This window comes from Diadema antillarum, unplaced genomic scaffold, assembly GCF_040938485.1.
Source record: "Diadema antillarum isolate AM-2024a unplaced genomic scaffold, OU_Dant_1.0 seq00000183_RagTag, whole genome shotgun sequence".
Lineage (NCBI taxonomy): Eukaryota > Metazoa > Echinodermata > Echinoidea > Diadematoida > Diadematidae > Diadema > Diadema antillarum.
Window position 1 is genome coordinate 1,087,901 of NW_027271250.1, and position 23,552 is coordinate 1,111,452.

The 23,552-nt window shown below is 38.7% G+C and overlaps 1 protein-coding gene across 1 annotated transcript; it reads right to left on the reverse strand.

Moving 5' to 3' along the window:
* Positions 1 to 1,767: 1,767 nt before the first annotated feature.
* On the reverse strand, positions 1,768 to 16,880 carry LOC139728570 (uncharacterized). The gene is made up of 8 exons (XM_071639507.1): positions 16,569 to 16,880; positions 15,577 to 15,864; positions 9,956 to 10,253; positions 8,988 to 9,035; positions 8,151 to 8,368; positions 5,923 to 6,103; positions 5,300 to 5,395; positions 1,768 to 3,301 (listed from the first exon to the last, which is right to left on the reverse strand). Exons 1-8 carry the CDS (start codon positions 16,878 to 16,880, stop codon positions 3,096 to 3,098), a joined length of 1,647 nt encoding a protein of 548 aa, XP_071495608.1. The 3' UTR covers positions 1,768 to 3,095.
* Between the last annotated feature and the right edge of the window lie 6,672 nt (positions 16,881 to 23,552).

Consider the following 23,552-nt stretch of genomic DNA (forward strand, 5'->3'; position numbering starts at 1 on the left):
CTGCAGGACGATCCATGAGTTAGATTATATTGTATATGAAAAAATAAAAGTAACATTCTCCGCGTTTCTAGTCATTCATCATCCATTCCTGACCTCACCAGGGCCCCGTTTTATCATAAGATAGAATCGATTTCAAATTTCGTTACCACACAGTCTGTCATAGACTTACAGTTGAAATCAACTTTATAATCAATTTTAACTCTTCATAAAACAGGGCCCAGGAGTAGTAACATGAACCCTATTCCCCATCACTGGGCCAGCCAGTGACCTAACATTAAATAACATTTTGAACTCTTTAATAAACATGAGAACACGATCAAGCATAATTATCACGTACCTGATTTTTGTCCTTAGATTTAAAATGTCTATTGAATGGGTAAACCAATGTAAAATGTTGCAATGATACCAGAAGTAATTCCCCAAGGCTACTAAAAACTCTAAAAACTTCAGAACTTAGGTGAAGATGAACACTGATTGTTGTCCTAGGAATGCAAGATCAAGGGAGGAAATGACTGATTGTATTTGTTTCCAGCAGTTTTGGTCACAATAATATCTAGAATAAGCTCACTCTCTCTTTGAATACAATAATGAAATACCCTTTTGTTAAGGATTATGGATAAGGTATGGTTCAATATGTGATAATAAGCCTTCTTTCATCAGGACCCCCCCCCAAAAAAAAAAAACAAAAAAACAACAACAAAAACAAAAACAAAAACAAAACAAAAATCTTCTATTTGGACACAATTTCACATGAGTGTTTCTAGTAATATAAAAAAAGTAATAATATTAACCACGTAGTTGTCCTTCATCTGTTTGGACACTGCCATTGAATGTCACATTGTATACAGTGTAGCTCTTTTCTAGGTGCTTGGTTGCAAGCTATTCTATACAAAAATGAAAATCTCATCATAAGTAACTCCTCCATTGTACTGTACAGATATTGTAACAGAATAGTTGCCTTAAAGACGGTTTAATTTTCATTCACACTACTTGACCTTTAAGGAGTGGTACACTTTATATGCTTAATGCATTTGCATACAATACACTGTGCTTCATCGAACCATAGCTCATATAAATGACATAGAAACCATGCTATAAGTAAAACTGAAACCACACTTGCATGGACATTGACTTGCAACAATTTCTCACATGCTTTATCTGCACAGGGGATGAGTGTTAAACACAACCAAAATGTTTATGAATTCGGGTGCTAAAATTGATAAAACTTCATGTTCATGTGTACTGGTTTACAAACTTTAATATAAATGGTGTGCAGCCTGTAAGGACAAATAGTTTTTGTAACCTATCTACTCATATGCATATTTCCACAGAGGAAATCATTTCTATATGTTAAACCTCAATGCTAGTTTGAGACTTTCGATGAACTGTATTACCCTGTGCCCAAGCAAATGCACACTAAATCTAAATCTTTTTTAGATTTAGTGTGTTGTTGTTTTGTTTTCTAAATCATACTTTTATACTTTTTTCCTCATTATAACATATTATCTCAATAGAAAGGCAATACAATACTGATATATTGGAATGATCATTCATTCCTTCTTTTGTTAACTCGATAACACTTAAAACAAATTTGGTCTTTAGGTTTGTAAGCAATACTACCACTTTGCAATGTACCTGTATTACTGGCCATGATCCCATTGGTCATGGGTGCAATAGAATGAATATATAAGAAAACAAAAACACTAGGAATACATCATTGTGATTTACTATAAAACTGGGGTTTTTTTTGGGGGGGGGGGGAAGAAGAAGAAATAAAAACAATTCATAATTTGTGAAAGAGTAACTCAGTGCACATAATTTCTCTTTCATAGATTTCAAAGCATAATTTCTATAATCCTGATATGACAAACAAATTGCCAATACATGTAGTGGGTACAGAAATGATGTAGGGCGGGGCAGTAGAAATAAGCACCCATGACTCTGAGTCAATGACAATTATGGTAGCAGATGAATACCCTGAGATTCATAGGGCATATACTTGATGCAGAATTCTGGGTAAAATTGGTCAAGTTTTAGAGTCTAACTAATATGATCCTGATAATACCGTCACCCTAACTGAATACTTCTTTACATGAAAATGAAAGGGGGCAAGGTGTGCGGTGGTAACAGTCATGACTTGTTTAAGTTAACAAACAAGCAATAGAGTACTCACACCTTCCCTGAGGAACTCCACTTTAATACAAGGTAAACATTATCAAGGTATCAAAGCATCTATACACACAAACTGACTTAAATCAACTTTGACAGGTATTAATTAATATAAGGATCATAGCGTAATCCATAAACTTTACAACCTATCTTAAAGTCACATTCATTCATGAGGTTACATATCCAGAGCAATGTTCCCTACTGTCAAGCAAACTGTGCTGGAACCAGTACTTTATAATCTATCAAATTAGAAGTACTGAAATTGACTGAAATCCTACCATCTCCTCAAATCTCAGAAAACTAATTTTGATTCAATCGAAAGTAACATTTATTTCCTGCAATATCATATCATTACAATGAATTGTGTATACAATGACAATGTATGCACATTGGAGGAGGCATGGGCACCAAAAAGCACAGCTTGTATCGGCACACCTTACATAAATACATTTACAAATGTATATCACAATTGAAAATATAATCAGATGTGAACTTCCTCAGGGCAACACAATGCAGTTTGTCTGTTCAACCATGATGACTACCAAAATATTGATTCGACTTTTATTTTACCACCCAGAAAATGTGTATCGCTTATTCCATGCATTGTGTAATTACACGTCGAAGCATATGAGCCTGTTTATTTCTGCCAAGTTCTGTTATCTACGCAAAGTTCCTTCGACACCTCACAAGTGTGAAAGGCCAACATAGTACCTATCAATAATGTAAGCAAAACAAAAAGAGTAAGTCCATGTCACATTCTTATTTATTCATAATTAACAATGTAATTGCATGTACAAATCCTTTAGCTTAATCTAATTTCCTGTATTTCCCAATATTAGATGATTCAACAGCTTCCATCAAATTGCAGATGCCCTGTGTTCAGCTCAAATACTGGTAGAATCTAAATATGGAACACATGATACTAACTAATTCTTGACCCCTTCTTCCAACATCTTCACAATGTCCATGCGATCTTTCTCCTTTGCCCATGAGTAGAGATACCCAATGGTGCTTTCTTTCCTCGTCTTCCAGGCGTCCAGCACCTCCATGCCTGGAGTTTGCCTCCGTTCAAATTGCTTGATATGCTCACTGAAACCAACATCACTGGCGAAGATGCGCCAATCTGCCTGTCCTGTATAAGGGGTTGAGGTGGGTCACATGAAATTTTGGTGAGCATGACTACTTTATTCAGGCAATTTTAAGGCAACATTCATGCTGTCAATCACATAAACTCCAACTCTTCTGCTCATGTCTCCCGCTTAAGATTTAGCATTCTCCCACCCAACGTTACTTTTGTCATATATGTTTCAGTTTCTGCAAAGAAGGGAATGAATTGTCTCCAAAGTTTTCAAATTACCTGTCAAAATGAAATCCTTTTATGGCTAAATAAAGAAACTGTTGTTATCAAACTGACAGCTTAACAGACATACACACTGTCATTTCACAGCACACATAAAAGTGTACATTCAGACATTGGTCTTAATAGCTTTTGTTCATCATTAGCAAAACTGTGTGAAAGAAAATGTCTTGTGCCTCCTAGAGTAAGTATTGTAAATTATGTTGCTATCCTTCAAAATATGAGCTACTGGTAAAGGGTTAAAGGTTGGGTACAGTTCTGGTCGAGGTGAAGATTTTGCTTTTAACATTTTGTGAGATATTCAGAAACTACTCTATGAGATGTCAAAGAGCATGCAATTCTAAGGGGCATCAAAAATTTATTTGATGAAAATCGGTTTTGAAATGGCTGAGATATCCAAAAACAAGGTGAAACAAAGAGATACTAATAAAGTTGGGGCATGTCGCCTTTTATTATTAGCACTTTTTTCGATATCTCAGCCATTTGAAAACCAATTTTCATCAAATTAACGTTGAATCCTTCTTAAAATGACATGCTCTTTTATATTTCATAACAGGCTTTTCATTATCTCACTTAGGAATGTTCAAAACATGAATCCCTACCTCACCCAGTACTGTACGGTCCCTATAACCCTAACTTACCTGGGAGGGGGGGGGGGCATAATGCCCCCCCCCCCCCCGATGAATTCTGCGACCATTGTGGCGCGCAAAATTTTTCGACCGCGCCGCTCACTGACTTTTTACTTTCAAGTCTCACGCAACTTTTGAGACCAAATTTGTCACGCCCGGGCATACCGTTCCGAAGCAACGCCCCTTCAAAAAATTTTTGTCAACCCCAAAATTGCTCAAAAACGTGATTTTGTGTACAAAGTCAATACAAATTGTGTTTTTTCAATGAATTCATATAAAGATTCATATTTTTAATTTTAATGGCTGAAATCAATTTATTTTAGTATAATTATGCTTCAAAAAATGTGTATGACAAATTCTGCTGAAAAAAACAACAAAAACAAAAGTTCGAAAAACAGGGAAATACATAAAAAATTGATAAAACAATAAAAAACATAAGAAATTAATTTTGATACTGAATCTTTTTTTATGCACAAATGTTCGGAATGTCACTAGGAATATTTACACCAAAAATCAGCATTCCATAAGCTTTTATAAGCCAATTACAGGCGAAAATGAGGTTTTTGCATATATTTGAATAATTAATTAATCTAAAATAGAAAATGCACATTTTTTGACAATTTAACTGAACAGTCTTGTAGATTACATCCAGCTTTATGTTCATGCACAATTTCGCGGCGATAGCGTGATCAACGGCCGAGATCTGAAGGGGGGGCCCCCCCCCCCAGGAATTCAAGCTCGCTAAATAGCCCACGTAAGTTAGGGTTAAGTGGCCAATAGTCACATTAGACAAGGTGGCCACTATGGCCGGTTTGACTTTATACATACATAAATTCACACTAACCTTAGACATGCAAGCAGAAGCATACACAGGTGATAGAATTGAGCTATCTGTATAATATACTTAATTATATTATGGAAGCCCCTTTAGCTGTTTATTAAATTCTTATTTTTCATAATTATGATTGACATCAAGTTTAAACAGCCAGTGTCCATCTAGTGGTTGGTGTGACTGTCCTAAAAATCATGACAGACTATTCACAAAGCCAGCATATCAGCAAATATGACTATGAATAAACAAAAAATAATACATTAACCAAGACTACACAAGGAGAGTTGTAAAACTGGAAACACATCAACTTACCTATCGTACTGCTTGACAGAAGATGTCCTAAATCTCTAGCAAAAGAGTAAGGCACTCGCTTGTCACGGAAGAACACTTTATTATCCAGCCATGGCCCTGTGAATCAAAGAGATAATATTTAGAATCAATTGTTTGGAAGTAATTGCTCTTAATCCAATATTTGTAGACTTCTATAGCATAGATAGATTTACATATATTTTACAGTACAAATAAGGAATGACAAATGATGAAAGCATATCATTATTAATCAAATCAGTATCAATCCAGAAGATTACTCAGCAAAAGAAAATCATGATGCACATGACTGCTCTTTAAAAAAAAAGTATGTTATTTTTCATTTTCATTCACCCTGGATACACACCGGTGATTTTTTCAGGTTTCCCCCTTTTTTGCTGGCAAATTTCTTCCAAGCTAGGGGAAGCTGTCCCTTCTACATTTGTAAGATCACTCTGCAGCAGTCATGGATGTGCACTAGATTGCCTTTGTAGAAGTTAATATTTTGTATACTATCATCTCAAGTTTTGCCTACTGGTAAAGCCATCATGCCAACAACTTCCCTAATCTCTAGCAAATATATCGGGGCTCTGACAATAACTTGGAAGTTCTTGACTCCTTGTCCTCACCTAGCAGTCCACTTTCAAGGTGACTGACGAGGATGTGACGGATATCTCTTCGTTGAAGCTCACGTAACACTTTCCCAAGGCTATGCACAGACTGCTCTCTCGATCTACTCAAAGGAGTCTTCTGAACTTCCACCTCTGCCCACGCTTCCAGCATCACGTCCGGTCCGACAGTTTCTCCACCCTGGCAAATATTTCATCAACATTTAATCGATCACAACAAATTCAATTCTGATTTCCAGGTTTAATCTAAACTTCTGACAACTCGTAGACAGTCTTAGTCCATCTAGATGTTTACCCACAAGTGTCTTTAGCAGTGAAGCAATCACACTGACATCTGATGACATTCAAATGCAAATGAGAGCATATAAGATATCTTGGTGATTTGAAAAAATTAGATATATCGCTACGGCGTCTGATATGCCTCCGTCATAATGCATGGTTCTCCTGATAGGTCTATAGTACAATGTCTTGACAATGTGTGATGACAGTTTCACACAACTGGCAAAATATTAAAATGACAGGTTTGACACAAATGTGCTGAATGTTCACTTTCCTAGAACTAGGTTCAACTGAATGAATGATTAAAATGTCAGAGTGCAGGTATTTGGGGAACTGATTATTTTTACTTGACTTTTGACCCTTTTATAAGTTTATGCATTGAGTAATTTTCAAGGTATTGAGAAAAAGTATAATTTCAGTATCAAATGGGAAAATAGCATTATCTAAACCTGGCCTTTGACCTTTGACCTCACAGTTCCAAAGAGAATCACTGTTAGGTTGAACATGCATAAATATGTAAGTTTCATGATGATACCATGAATTACTTTTGAGATATGGAGGAAAAAGTGCAATTCAGCACTTTCACTTGACCTTTGACCTTTTGACCTTTGACCTTTTGCCAAGAAACTTCCCACATAATACATATTGGGTAATACATGTATACATCAAGTCAAAAAAAAAAAACCTTCAGGCATTGCATAAATATAAGGAAAGTAGTGATATTTTGAGGAGTTGACCTTGACCTTTGACCCCCTGACCTTTGAACCATGACCCCCAACTTCCCTAGATAATCACTGCCCATTGGAACAAGCATATATACTAAGTTCCATGAAGATACCTTGAAGCATTTGCAAGATGTGGAGAAAAACATGAATTTTCAACCTTTTTTTTCACAAAATAACCTGTGACCTTTGACCTTTGACCCCGTGACCCTAAAATCCAAACAAAGTATTATCCCCCAGGATATACCCTCATACCAAGTTTGATGCAAAACCACCACACGGTTCTTAAGATATCGACAAAAGCAGAATGGGATGGACGTACGTACGGACGTACGTACAGACGGACGGACGGACGGACATACGTACGGACAGACGGACGACCCGAAAACATAATGCCTCCGACCACTTCGTTGGTGGAGGCATAAAAAAAGATATGAGTATTAAAAGGAAGTGATGAATTTCATAATGATGTGTACAAGTCCAAAGTCTCAAAATCTGGCTAGCAAATCAAGGTGAAATCTATAAAACTGGTAATCCGCAGAAAATGTGAAAGAGTAGAATGACAAAACCTGATGATAATGGTGGAACCCACATTATATCATAAGCCATTGGTTTATGGTCTTTCATCATACTAAATTACTGACAGACGGATTCATTTCTTAGGTAGAAAAGAGTTATTACATGTTTCAGTAATTCCTTGAATGAAAATCTAATTTTGATTTTCTTTTCCTATTTGATGATGGAAAGAAATGATGGTCTAAAATTTATGCTATCAGATCACCCTGTGAAACTTTGCCTGACCCAGATAGACATCCACATTTTGACAAATTAGTATAAAGGATGTACTTTTAAAAAAAAAGCATGGTATATTTAGAATAATACTTTTTATTTCTGATGGTTTCTATGAAATGGGATTCCACATTTTTTGTGCCATGCAAAATGTGACACAGATTGCTTTGCAATGGCCATGCACTCACATGGTCCAATACTTTGAAAGTCAGTATCTCAATTTCCCTTTAATCAACTGTTTTCTATAAAAGAATTCAAACTTCTAGGATTGTTTCGACAATACTGAGCAAGCTGAGAATCTACCCTTTAAGACCATATAAAAGAAGTAAGATATTTTGCAAACTTATTGTGTGCATTGTCGCACCGTGGTACCCATAGAGTCCTGATCTACATGCACAGACATCATGTTTGATGCATACTGGAAATAACAATGCATACCACAGAAATGACGCTTTTGAAGAGGTCATAGTCACATGACTTAATGTTGGAGAGCTTGGCAAATTTCTCCACATCCTCTTCGTCAAATGATGACTGATTGGAAAGACCCTGGTTGAGATCATCAAACCCACTGGGATCAAGCAGGAATGGATGCAAGATGGTATCAAGCTTGGACTTGGGGATGTATGCTGGTGTCAACACTGCTGGAGAATCTGCAACTAAAAAGAAAACAAAAATGGATCTGGATGCATCAAAATTACTTGTAAACGATATAAAAAAGAGACAAACTTGAGAGAGTGAAACTCCACTCTATGTGCAAGTTTACTTTGGTAGGAAGACTAAACTCACAGCACCACATTTTGTCAAAGCAAATTAGCACAAGAAACAATATCTGAGTCCAGTCCCTGGTCTTATACTACCTAATGCTCTCATTCACTCTCCATGAAAGATCAGAAAATTTGCATTACTGTAAAAGTAGAAATTTTCACAACATGGAAATTTTGCATGTATTCCGCGTGACCAGAAACCGGAGCAAAAATAAATGGATGCATATATTTGTTTTTATATGTAACACCAGTTAGTGTTTTGATTCTGTGCAAATAAGAACACACAAAGTTCATCTTATTTTGTTGAGCGAAAAAAAAAATACTTGGTCAATAATCTCCATTTTTACAGTAGTCATTATGGATCTGCTGGAGTTAGTGTGTACCTAAGATAGAAAAAAAAGCCCTCGATACATTTTGTTGTACCTGCATTTGTGCTGGAAGTCACACTTGGCAAGTGATCAGATAGGACAAAAGTCATACTGGGCCAGTTAGGTGTTCTAAAGAAACTTACCGCCATCGGTGGAGTCTTGGGAAACACTTATTTGAGATGGACGTTCATCTGGGGGAAGGGAAAAACAGACAAGGAAAGAAATAATAAGGCAAAACAAGTGAGTGAAACTTACCAGCCATATAAGAATAGTTCCTTTAAAATGAGTGTTGTTATATCCCTTTTAAGCATGACCCATTTAACCTTGTGCACCAATCATGTACATAGCTAACTACAATACCATACTGAACAAATATTGACTGCCTTGAGGGACATGGCGTGTCACACCCCGAGACAAAGTCAAGGGGCATAGCACTGTAGAAAAATCATGAAGGGAAAATAATCTTAACCATGAACCCTCCCTCCTCCATGAAAAAATAGTCAATATTTAATTTGATATACTGCATTCACTTAATTTACAACGGTCAACAATCATAATCCTTTCTTGTCAAATGGTTGGCATATACAGTGTAAAAAAATACAGGGGTAGTATTTACTTCTGAATATTTCACAATAGTCCATAATGAATAAAAATTGGGGTACAAGAGCGCAAATGAAAAATTTAATGGTATTAATCTTTTAGAGTTGCATCAAATTTTGTTGTGTCAATTTGCATAAATTTGTGACATTAATCCAAGCAAGAATCTATGGCCATACGCCAGTCAGACTGCAAATGGTGCGGGACGTTTGTGGTGGCTGATGGCTGTTTGCCAACATGCAGTAGCAGAAGTATATGCACACATAATGCTCATCACTTTTCCCATATAAACAGAGTACAGCTGAATTAGAAGAAAGCAAAAACAACAAAGGTAGAAAGCAAAAAAACACACACAGATGTATACTGTAAAGCAAGAAATGTTTGCGTGCACGAAATTTTTGCAAATTTCACAAGGAGGCAAGAAAAAGATCGGTGGTACTACTCTGCGAATATTTCATGCCGCGAATTCATATTTCTGGTTTTACAGTACACAAAAAATTATTGGTAATCTAACCTTTCTCTTCCTGAGGACAGACAAAGCCAAAATGATTGCAGAACTCCAGAGCCTGCAAACACAGTTTGAGATCCAACAGTGCTTTGATCAGAGCTTGGACATTGGCTTTTCCTCCAGCTTCGCTCTTCCACAATTGAATGCCTTGGACAAAAAACTCCTTGGCATCCGATCTGTTCATGTCAAGGTTCGCAATGTCAGTGTCTGACACATGCAGCTTGCGAAGAACGTGCCTGAACTGTGGAACGCTCACTCTATCGGCTAAATCGTAGGCATGGTCCACTTTCACCAATTGCAAAGCCTGTAAATATAAAAGTGCAGAGGACTGTCAATATTATGTCTTGTTCCAAACATTTTATTTTTAAGCTTAAAGGACAAGTTCACCTTCATAAACATAAGGATTGAGAGAATGTAGTAATATTAGTAGAACACATCAGTGAAAGTTTGAGGAAAATCGGACAATCCGTTCAAAAGTTATGGATTTTTGAAGTTTTTGTGCAGTAACCGCTGGATGAGAAGACTACTGCACTGTATGAATAACTTCGATGTCACATGCGTACAACAATATAAGGAAAATATAAAGAGAATTTCACAAAATTTCATCTTTTGAAAAAAGTACACATTCCCCTGACTCATTACCGACATATGTTACGGGTAATATTATTCCCCCTACCTTTAGAAAGAGGCAAGTCAAGTGCTCTCTTATTATGCGAAAAAAGTGAAAATATGTTGAATTTTCTTTACATTTTCTTTATACTGTTGTACGCAAAAAGACTCACAAGCTGTAGTAGTCTCCTCATCCAGCGGTTCCAACACAAAAACTTCAAAAATTCATAACTTTTGCATCGATTGTCCAATTTTCCTCAAACTTTCATTGATGTGTTCTGCTAATATTGTTGCATTCTCTCAATCCTTATGTTTGAGAAGGTGAACTTGTCCTTCAAGACAGCAATACAAACTTAAAACAAGATGAAAAATGATGAAATGAAAGCTTCTCATCCATATTTGATAAAAGAAATCTCCATAAGAGCTATACTCATAAGAATGATAAAATTTGCAGCTATCTTTGTTCTTTGAAATGTTCCCAAAACATCCCCAAAGCAAAAAACAAGATATGTTGTGCGTGCCGACACATGTGAAGGATGTTTCTTCTTTTTTTCTGACTAAAAACAATAATTTTTTAGTGACAAATACTTTTCATCAAATCCACTGTAATATTCCAAAGAATCACAATAGATTACTTAGCTTGAACTTTGAACTTTGAACTTTATTGTAAAACACACCTTTTGGCCCCAACGGGGCATATAAAGGTTTAACATTGTATGAGATACAAAACATGAGTAACAATGAACAGATATAACATATATACATATTTACATGACATGTGTATGACATGTGACATGTGTTTGCTTCTCATTCTCTGTTGAGATAGTAGTCCACAACTTGCAGTCAATTACTACAATTAATATTCTAAAAATGGTTCAAAATAATAGCTACAACTCTAGCTCAAACTTTTAAATTCAAATCACTGAATGCCAACATTATTTTACAGAAATTAACCCATTCCATACGGGAACCTGGTGGCTTGTGTATTAAGTCTATGGGGATTTCAGAATTCAGTATGGAACAGGTTAACACTGTAATTATTTAAAACTATTTGATTTCCTATTGGCTTAAAAATAAAGTTTACATACACTTGGACTATACATTAAACATTTTCTTGTAACTTTATCATCATTAAGCCATTTTTTAATAATACAGTAATTTTAACAAATACGATAGAAAAGAATAGTTATCTTAACTCGTTGAGGACGAGTCCCGAGTATACTCGGGCAAGCATCAATGGGAAATGTGTGTTGTAGCAACATCAAACCGTCCTTAACAGGTTAACAACAAGGGGACCACTATCAAGCTGGAAGGGGAGGGGTTGGTTGTGGGGGAGATGAGTGGAGAGGTATCAGCTACTACTAAAAGTAGTGGGGTGAATCAATGTATACAAAATAATGCAGTTATGGGAAGGCACTGTATTTTCGTGGTCAAAAAAAATAAACAAACAAACAAACAAAACAAAAAAGGGGGGTTGACTGCTATTACAAAAAGTAGTGGAATGAGTCAGTGTACCACGTAAGCAAAATAATGTAGTTATGGGGAGGGCACTACATTCTGGTGGTCAAGGGGGGGGGTGTCTAGTGCGATGTTGAGGAGCTGAACTTTGCTCCAATAGCCTCAATCATTTTACAAAGATTTAGCAATTTCACCTTACTTTTACAGTTAAATAATTGTTCCATTTTAAGGGTATTTGGATTTCTATATTGTAATCTCGGCAACAAAGCTTGTCTCAGAGTATCAAATGAACTACATTCAAATAACACAAGGAATTCATCACCGATTTTGTTTGAGTTACACAGTGGGCATATCCTATCATCATAATTGATATTGCTGTACTTCCCTACAACTACTGGGAGTTTAGAGTTAGCTAAATGGAATTTAGTCAAATGCGAGGGAGGGTCAGGAGATATGGTTCGAACATAAATTTACATTTAACAAGAGACCTGGGGGTCACGCGCTCACCTGAGTATCGCAATTTCACCTTCCATGCATTCTTGCACACTCTTACCTGAGAACATTGGAAACTTAGGTCTGCATATGGATCCCCCCCCCCCCTCAACTCCAGGGTGGGGGGGGGGGGCAGACAGCCCTGGATCTGCAATGAACAAACTTGGAACTAAAGTCATCAATGTACAAACTCATGGTATTAACTTTGCTTTATCATATATGGTTCTAAAGTAGAATATTTTACATATTCCTTAATGTGGGGGGGGGGGGGGGTGGGCCCCCTAGGGGCCCCCCAAGAGGGACATGGTGCACATTCGAAGGAACTGAGATTCTATACCCCTAGGGATGCTACCTGCTAAGTTTGGTCAAAATTCATCGTGAGGTTTTCACGAAGAAGATGAACATGTACAATTCAGGCTCCATTACAACTGTACAACTTCTCCCCATCCCCTCTCCTGGGTCCCAAGGGGGGGCACCCCTGATTCCGCCAACCCCATGAACAAACTTGAAACTACAGTCATCAATGTACTAACTCATAGTATTATCTAAGCCCTATCACTTCTAGTTCTAGAAAAGATTTTTAAAGATTCCTTAATTTTAGGGGGTTTGGGCCCCCTGGGGGCCCCCAGGTGGGCCATGGTGCCCATTTGAACAAATTGAGATCCTATCCCCCTAGAGATGCTACTTACCAAGTTTGGTGAAAATCAGACATGGCGATCTCAAAGTGAAGATGAAAATGTACAATTTAGGCCCCATTAGGACCCCTCCCCACCCCCTCCCCTGGGTCCCAAGGGGGGCACCCCTGATTCCCCCATGAACAAACTTGAAACTACAGTCATCAATGGACTTACTCATAGTATCATCTAAGCACTATCACTTCTGGTTCTAGAGAAGAAGATTTTTAAAGATCCCTTAATTTTAGGGTGTTTGGGCCCCCTGGGGCCCCCCAGGTGAGCCATGAGCAAATTGAGATCCTATCCCCCTAGGGATGCTACCTGCCAAGTTTGGTGAAAATCGGTCATGGGGTTCTCAAGAAGAAGATGAAAATGTAAAAAGTTTACGCACGACGGACGACGCATGACGGACGCTCAGGTGAGCTAAAAATGCGATAATTGACACAGGAATCACTGTCATTAACAGTACTAGACCAAGTTTGAATAAATTGATCATTCAATCTCTGTTTGACTTTTTTTTAAAACCATACGTGGCTACATGTTTGAGCTAACCAAATATTACTAAACCCACAATTGTTCAACACATATTGAACAGCAATTAACCATTGTGATTGGAGGTTTTGAGCTTTTTGCATATATTAAAAATAAGGCAATACATAATGTAAGCAATAAAAGAGTTATCTTTCTGAATTAGTTTGGACCAGAAACTAACCATCCTACATTTGACATAATTCATAATTGGATATCAATCAAGTTCACCAAGGATCATTACAAACACACAAGTGAACTAGAGAGGGGCCGTCAAAGGTGGCAGACCCACGCCTTGTACAAAGTCGGGGTAAACATAATGTGCATTCGGTCATCTACCAGAATTCGGTCACTTAATTGCCAGTGTGCTTTATCACCAGCCAGTGAGTTCTACCAAAGATCGTACACTGAAGTGTACGATCTTTGGGTCTACAGTCACATCACACGCAAATCACATCATTTCACATACGGTAACACTCATTCACAGCAGGAAAGTCCTTTAGTCTCCTCCAAAAATCCATCGAAAATCTCAAATACCACCGTCAAAAGTGCAGAATCAGAACTTTTCCAAGCGCGCGCGAATTAAGTCCAGTTTTAAGAGTATATTGTCTACGCGACGGGTCGCCGAAAAAGCGCTAAAAATCGAGAAATACGCCGTTTTCTTGCGGGATATTTTGCTCATAGCAAGCCGAGAGTGTGATGATATCAAAGGTCGTATGAGTGTACGATCTTTGATGGTATCCACAAAAGCGCAAAAGAAAAACAAAATTTACGTACTCCCTAGGCAATTACCCCTATGATTAGTGTCTACGGAAATTATTCAATGCAAGGGTTGAATGCAAATGTCTACTGCACCAGTATTTGGTCACCAACGAGCGCCGCAACGTCCCCGATGCAATTTTGCACCAACAGTGTACAGCGCGATGCATTTTCAGCGGCCTTGCACACGCATTGACATTGAGCGCGCATATCGTGCAGTGTAACTGACCGAGCAAATGCTCCTCCAACGAAAAAAACAATCAATGTTAATTTGAAATATCATCAAAATACGGGCCAGTTTGTGACGACGGAGAACAAACTTTCATAAATCTAGAAGGACATAGTCCCTCAAATAGGCCTAAACGTAAATTTCGGAATTCTTACGAACATTTGAGCAGCGAAGTCGGATCGTTTGGGAGTTTATGTGTTCGTATGGTAGCGGAAAATCGCAAAGTGAGAAACGGGAAATTTTCGGAGTGGTCACTATATCATGGGGAAAAAACTTCGAGGTCACACAGAATTTGCAAGGGTCAACCGATTATCACCAAAATCTAATCGATTCTTTCCTGCCATTATCCAAACATCCCCTGAACATTTTGTGCAAATCCGTTTGCCCGTTCTCTTGTTATCTTGTACACAAACAAACAAACAAACAAACAAACAAACATACGGAACCCTTTACATAACCCCCTGCCGATTTTCATCGGCGTGGGTAATTATTGTTTAGCATTAATATAGCACACACAAAAAGAATACAGTACAGCTGACACTCTCTCAGTGAAGGTATGATGATAAAACAATCACTTTGTGTTTGGTGAAAACATTACAAGATGATCTGTTTGGTTGCTATGGTAACAACTACAGGAATGCTATACCTACCTCTGTTATTCCAACTCATGCTCGAGTATGTACGCCCATGATTTTTATCATGGCTACTACTAAAACACTGATCAATTCAGTGCTTATTTACGTTGATGTAGGGCAATTTGTCAATCAGTTGCTACCTCTGTTACTTGAGTACATGGATACAGTATGTGCATTGTGCTTTATGATATCAATGTTATTCTCACAATCGCTTTCAATGTGTGGGCTACAGCTAAAGCTCACCTCAGATGACATTTGTTGAATGCTAGGTAGACTGGTAGGTAGACTGTTGATCCTATCTCCAGCCCCCTGGACACCATGGTCAGGCACACCGAGCAGAGGAGATGTGGTCACCACCACAGCCCTATTCCTGTGGTTTCCACTTCCTGGTAGACTGCATCCTTGGAGCTGTCTGTGCTTGAGATCCTCATACCTGGTTTTCATATCCTCATACATCTTTCTCCAATTGGGACTGTCTGTATCAGATGACCCCGCACTGAGGCTAGAAGACTGTTCTGCAGAACTTGCCAGCTTGCCCAGGGCAAGTAAAGTTGTAAAAATTGGCAAGTGAAAATATAAATATGGTAAAAATCACTTGCCCAATCAGTGAGCAAAATTTGGACTTTTGAGATGGAAATTAGAAGCTCCCTAAGTCAAATCATAAAGTGGCGACATTAATTTTGCATTTTTGGGCACAAAATTTCATTTTTGAAAAAGTGCACATTCCCTCAACTTGCCATAATGACATATGTTTGGGGTAATATTATTCTCCCAGCTTTCTGAAAGAAGCACATCAAGTGCTCTTTTATCATGCAAGAACAGTGAAAACATACTGAATTTTATATATATATATATATCCTTGTCTATGCATGTGACATCACAAACAGTAGTAGTCTTTTCGTCCAGTGCTGACAGCACTGAAACTTCAAAAATTCATAATTTCTAAATAGATTGTCTGATTTTCCTCAAATTTTCACAGATGGGTTCAACTAATACTGCTGCATTCATTCAATGTACATCTAGGTTCAGACATCATCACCCACAAAATTCCAATTAATCTACATTCATATGATTATCGTCACTACATTTTACAGTACTGCACCTAAGAAAAAAAAATAAAAAAGCTGTGTCCTTCACACAACAGAGCAAACATTCAGAGGAAACAAGGTTGCAGCTGCTTACTTTGTGATACACACATACACACACACACAAATAAAATACTGTCATGTACAAACCTGTGACAACTTCTTCATTTCTTGTTTCAACTGCACAATCTCTGCCTCTCTTGAAATCAGCTTAGCCTTCAGTTCCTTGCCCTCTTTTTCCAAGAGCGCAACCTTTCCTTCCAGTGCCTGTTGGGTATTCATCGCCTCAATTTTCAGCGTTTGCAGCATTTCAATCTGCCTGTCAAACAGCTTGCCCAGGTCCCTAAGCTGTGGCCCGTCTTGCGAGCTCATTCCTGGGCTCGTCATTGTGACATCCCTGACCACATCATGACTGGCAAGCTGGTATGATGCAGTGATTCCGTTTGTGTTACTGTCTCCCATTTTTAAACTGCTTGGTTGGTGTTTTGCTATTTTAGCAAAAGGGTCAAAGGTCAATCAGGGTCAAGAATACAACCTCTTAATTCACTGTAAAACATTGCTGTATATTGAATTTTGCTACTACTTTGGTAGCATTGGCAACATTCTTTTCTTAGTGACTGCACACATTATCACTTAATTTCATGGCTAGCCAATGAAAAAAAAAAAAACGCAACTTACTGGGCTCACACTTCAAGATCTCTATCTATTTCTATTTAGTGCCATTTACGTACTTCCGGGTTTAAAAAAAGTGTGGGGGCCCAAAGTGATGACACCTTATGTATTCCTTTGTAATGTGCACAAAAAGTGTGGGGGCCCGAGCCCCCACGGCCCCCACGGCACCGCCGGCCATGATATACACTGGACAGCAAAAGAAAGTACCCACTTCTGTCAAAGGCTGCACACAAAAATTCACCCATGATGTAGAACCTGTCCTGATAACCACATCAGCATCAAGTTTAATGTCATTGTTTGTTATTGTTTCTTTGGGTTTTTAGTTCAGAAATTACATTGTTGATTTCTTTGGTTTTTCTTCTGTTTTTTTTTTTTTTGTAATTGCGTGAGCGCTTTGAATCTATCTTGAAAAGGCACTGTACATACTGGTTATTATCAGGACTGGCGCAACTGGGGGAGGGCTGTCTTTTAGGATCTTACTTTTTGCCCCCCCCCCCCCCCCCCCCCCCCACACACACACACGTTTTTTTTGCAGAAAATGCGAGGTCTGACTTTTTTGTTTTTGTTTTTGTTTGGGGGGGGTGGGGGGGGGGTTGTCAGCCACAGCGGGTGGCAAAAAAAAATGCTTTGACCTTTTTCTCTTTTTTTTTTTCCTTGTCAGGCAATTTTTGGAGGGAAGTGGCAACCAATTTTAGATAAGAATTTTGGGGGATTGTTAGCCGTTTTGCTAGACAAGTGCCAGGAAAATGCCCCCCTCCATCCTGCTTGAAAATGAATCGACATCCCTGTTCCTACAAACTAGGCCCCCCCCCCCCCTTTGAACAAAAACATGCCGGCTCTGATTACTATTATTATTATTGTCATTATCATTATTATCATAATAATAATAATTATTGTTATTATTATGATCATCATTTATATTATCATAATAATAATTATTATAGTTATTATTATTATCATGATTATGATCATCATTTATATTATCATTATCATCATTAAATCAAACAACCATTCATTGTCAATGCTGTTGTGGATGTTGTGAAAGGCATCCTACCCAATTCAAACAATGGTGATCATGTGAACACTTCAAAATCTGCAAGTAGGTCTACCACATAGGCACCTATTTCTCAACTTGGCTCTCAGTATTGGGGTAAAATAAGGAAAAATAGCTATAATTTGCTGAAGGAAAATTACAGAGATACCATATTCATAGAGCTCTGTATTCAATGCAGTTTCTACATGCCCATATATTTGTCAAGGACATGAAGAGGTTTCCTGTTTATTTAAGGGTACATAATATCATTACATCACTGCATTCTCCTGTTCTAGAGGAGGGTATACCAACAAGCTCTTTCCAAATTGGCCTTTTGAAAATCACCCCATGCGATGTCAGTTTGGGGATTTCAGGCTGTGTTCGTTCCTTTTATAATATCTGGAACTTTGGGCAGAATGTACTTCTTGACTTTATCATAATATAATAAGAAAGGGAATGAAATAGCAGAGATGAAACTGGCAAAGATGATTTGTGAGTGCGTGGCCATCCTCGCGTGAAATCCAATGACAATCATGTATCAACCTTGAATACGCACAGCACATTGCACAGCCCTGTTCGCAAGGTAGGTCAATTACCACCACCAAGATGAAAATCGGAATCTGCAGTTATAACCATCCATGACAATTTACGGCCACTTAAAACTGAACGCTAAAGGTGTTGAAGTTGAAATAGGCAAGTTTGATGCCTGCATGCTGCTGTGCAAAAAGCTCCTGACGCGGAATATGAGTAGCATGCAATGTCCAGCTCGTATTGTATAGCAACATGGTTGCCCAGCGAGGGCTTTACTAGCTGATGCATGCTGCATGCGCTCTAGGTAGGGGAAATTCCCCAAACCGGGAGTGGTTGCGCGTTTGGACCCCATAGTTCTGCGCTGTACGCTGCTCTGCATCTATGCAGCTGTGTGTTGCTTGCTGGCTGCTACACTGGGGCACTCGACGTAAATGCAAAGTGAGAACTACTACGCGTTGTACACTTGCAAGAAGTAGCACATAATATATTAGCATGCTTACCAAAACTTACTCGATGGTTCTCCAGATCATATATCTGCCTCCTTCTTTTCTTATTTAGGGAACAATGTTCAGTTATTCAGTGTGGTTCTGTGAGGCCAGTGACAAAATGACCGACTGGTAGACTGCATTCAAAGAGCACGCTCCCGTTGCACTGATTGTAACGAAGGCCGAGAACCACCAAAGGTGTTTGTTGCGTGGGGCGCATTGATCGAAGATAGAGAGAGTGAGATATGGAGAGAGAGAAAGAGAAGATATATATGACGAACTTTTACTTTCGTTCATGGATCAATTAGGTGATAGAGCACTCATTTCCGTGATTGGTTGAATATAATAATCACCTTCTGTGTGCATGTTTTGATTAAACGATGCACAAGAGTGCCATGATAATGATTTGGTTTTATTACTGCATTTATGTATTAAACTATTAGTGTAAACATGACATGCAGGACTCGATATTTCGATTGCAGGTAATTGGTGACAAGTGCATATTTTTTTATTAGAAGAGGCCGAGGAAAATAATTGACTCGCACAGTGGCTCTCCTGACCTGAATAACAATCTAACGAATACCTTTCTTAAATTGACATCACATATTATTTTGAAACAAATTATTGTGTTGCAGTAACTAACCACAGCAATTGAGGAGGAGAATGCATGTATTTACTTGATAATTATGTTTAGCAAATAAGTGTAAAGGTATTGTGAAACTGAAAATTATGCCGGAAAGCAAAACATAATTAGTGGGATTTTTGGGGAAGTTTTTTTTTTTTCTCTCTCTCTCTGTCTCTCTTTGCTAAATTATATCTAAAGTCTCACCTCATATTATGACGGAAGTTGCCATCTGATCAGAGCTGATTTTGGTTTTGATTTTCAAAATTTGATAGAAGAGACACTAGATAATGTTTACCACAATTAAGAGGGATTCCTTCGGGTCTCTCTTTCAGAGCCGTGGCCAAAATAATAAACAAGACTCATTGCTTTGGTAGACTAACACTTGAAAGAAGATGGTCATGACATTGTGCTTTCGACCTTTCGTGCTATGCCCCCCCCCCCCCAAAAAAAAAAACGAAACAAAAAACTTCAATCAGCATCTGGAATGTGCATGGCATATCCATCACAACACACAGACAGACATGACAAAGTTTATTTATAGGCCCTGAAGGTGAAGTCTAACTCTACAGGATTAGATTCATACTCAGGCACCAACACCACCACAATCACCCCAGTCGTTTAGGTCTGGGATGCGAACGCTATGACGACGAAGGCCTCCCAGGTTGGACAATGGAAAAACCATTTTTTGGCCTAATTACGGTCGTATCAGCGTTCGCGTCGCTGAAATAAAACTCGCTAATAAACAGTAACCGTGAAATACCGTACGACAGCAGAATCAAAATGATTCTCATCATCGCCGTTGTCACTGCGATTTCTGGAAATATTGTTGATGCTACCGATTGTTTCGATATCTTGCTGGGAAACCGCGCCTATAACGTCTGCAGCCGCGAGGAAGCATGTGTGACGGAGTGATTTCAGTTAGGGCGTACGTGCATGTTCCACGCACGAGTACGGGGTCATCTCACGAACCCGACATCCACGAGTCATACGGCCCACAAGATATTCGGCAAGCAAGGCCCACGAGCATGTGACGAGTCCGGCACTGAGTGAAAATGCTCACGAGACCGACACTGCGTATACATTAAGCGGGGTAAAGCCCTGTGATGTAATGTCAGCCTCCTTGGCCATTTTGCCTATAGTGTCGGAATCGTGGGCCTTGTTTGCCTAGTGTCGAGCTCATGCGGGCTCTAGTTGCCTATAAAGCCCACCGCACACTATACGACTCACGACCTTACGACTGACAGACTTTGGATCCGAAATAAATCACAATATCCTCAGAATTAACACCGCTTGTTTATTTCAGATCCAAAGTCTGTCAGTCGTAAGGTCGTGAGTCGTATAGTGTGCGGCGGGCTTAAAGTGTCCAGCTGGTGGACCGTATAATCTCATGGGCCTTGTTCACTTTATACTGTCTAGCTCGTAAGCTGTATGACTCGTAGGTGTTGTACTCGTGACGTGACTTCGTTTTGTCGTTTTGTTTCATGGAATAACGTCGTACACCTGTTTCATCTGTTAGATTTAAACAATATTGTATTCAACAACTTTGTTCAATTGACTTTTGTTATACAAGCATGCAAAAGATATTAAGAAATAAAATCAGTCGCAATCAATCAATCAATTAATCATTCATTCATTCATTCATTCATTCATTTCATTTCATTCATTCATTCAAGATGAGAAGGTTAGACAAGACTAGATTGTGACTTGTTTTTACATGTATATCTTGCGTATCTTATAGGTTCTTAGGTTATAGAGATTGCCTTACACGGTGCCGCATTGAGACCAAAAAAAAAAAAAAATGAACGGCTCGATTTTGTGTGGAAGAGGAAGGAGATGGGATAAAAATAGATTGGAAAGTGAAAGGAAATACCACATTTTACCCAAGTATCGATAACAAATAACAACGTTTTGAGAGATAAGATGGGCAGAGCAACAGAGGGGAAGTGGAAAGGGAAAGAGACCGGGAAAGTGAAGACGTATAAAAACAGAGGAAGAACGAGAAAAAGACAGAAGCAAAAGGGGTGAGAGTCTGCGACATTGAAAGGAAGGAAAAAGTAAAATAGGAAAAAAATTGTGCAGACCTCCCACGTTGGAGTTTGGGGCTTTGGGTTCTATCTCGATCAGACAAAACTGATGTGAAGAGTTTCGATTGGATAGATTATTGCTGCGTTGTCTGAGTTCTCCTCGAAATTGTCCCAAGAGGGTTTCTTCATTTCTTAAACTGTGATGACGTAATGAATATTCTTTCCCAGATTTTAACTTGAGGTGAATTCTTATATAAACTAGAAATGTCGCTACAGCGACTGGTTATACCCCCGCCAAACAGCATTTCATAAGCTTTGGTCAAAACAACATTTCATAAGCTTTGGTCAAAAAACTGAGGAAGTAGTTAAATCCGCAAGATCTTTCCTTGATCTTCTGCCATTAATATGCCGTTACCATGGCAACGTACTTTCGGGTACTGTCGAAAAATGCGTCTTGCACATCTACAACCAAAGGCACACATCTGTACCAAGTTTCATGGAAATTGGGCAAAAACTGAGGAAGTAGTTTGCAACACAAAATTTTCCATCATTTTGGCTCATAATATGTGAGCTGTTACCATGGCAACATACTTTTTGTCACTGTCAAGAAATGTGTCATGCTGACCTATATCCTAAGACAAACATTCAATATGAATTCCATGAGAATTGGAAGAACACTGATGAAGCAGTTTTGCCATGAAGCATTTTGCCCTATATTTTACCAATAACATGCCGTTACCATGGCAACGCACTTTTTGCCACTGCGGAAATATGTGTCTTGCACATTAACATATTCAGATGAACATCTGTACCTAATTTCATAAAAATTGATCAAAAACTGTGGGAGGAGTTCGCGACGCAAGATTTGTACCCATTTTTGCCCATAATATGCCGTTACCACGGCAACGTACTTTTGGGTACTGTCAAAAAATACGTCTTGCACATCTACAACCCAAGGCACACATCTGTGCCAAGTTTTATGGGAATCGGTTGAAAACTGAAGAAGTATAGTTCGCGACGCAAGATTTGTACCCATTTTTGCCCATAATATGCCGTTACCATGGCAACGTACTTTTGGGTACTGTCAAAAAATACGTCTTGCACATCTACAACCCAAGGCACACATCTGTGCCAAGTTTTATGGGAATCGGTTGAAAACTGAGGAAGTAGTTCGCGACGCAAGATTTGTACCCATTTTTGCCCATAATATGCCGTTACCATGGTAACGTACTTTTGGGTACTGTTAAAAAATACGTCTTGCACATCTACAACCCAAGGCACACATCTGTGCCAAGTTTTATGGGAATCGGTTGAAAACTGAGGAAGTAGTTCGCGACGCAAGATTTGCAACGGACCGACCGACCGACCGACCGCCCGACCGCCCGACCGCCCGACCGCCCGACCGCCCGACCGACCGCCCGACCGACCGTCCGCTGATTCCTATATACCCCCTTCAAACTTCGTTTGGCGGGGGTATAAAGATTTATACACTGTAGTTGGAAATTAAGAATGACAAATTAAGAAGAGGGAAAATACCTACGTCGAAAATACATTGTATGAGAAAAAAATTATTAATTGCTCCTATATAGTATCCGATTGATCGACTGATAGTCAATTGGCATTTCCCTATGAAGTACACTTCTGTATCATCAAGCAGTTTTTGGATGACCCACGATGACGTCATCAACCATGTACAGCTGTACATTACTCCATATATCTAAAGGCGATTGCCTTCATCAATCTCGAATCATAGCTTCCCTTTCG

What these genes read in the sequence shown, in the direction of transcription:
- LOC139728570 (XM_071639507.1), bottom strand. Translation starts at nt 16,880, where the DNA reads ATGGGAGACAGTAACACAAACGGAATCACTGCATCATACCAGCTTGCC. An exon ending in CCAAGACTCCACCGATGGCG is followed by an intron (nt 8,369 to 8,987) that starts GTAAGTTTCTTT and finishes TTTTCTTTTTAG; the next exon opens with TTGCAGATTCTCCAGCAGTG. An exon ending in TCTGTCAAGCAGTACGATAG is followed by an intron (nt 3,302 to 5,299) that starts GTAAGTTGATGT and finishes CCCCTTATACAG; the next exon opens with GACAGGCAGATTGGCGCATC.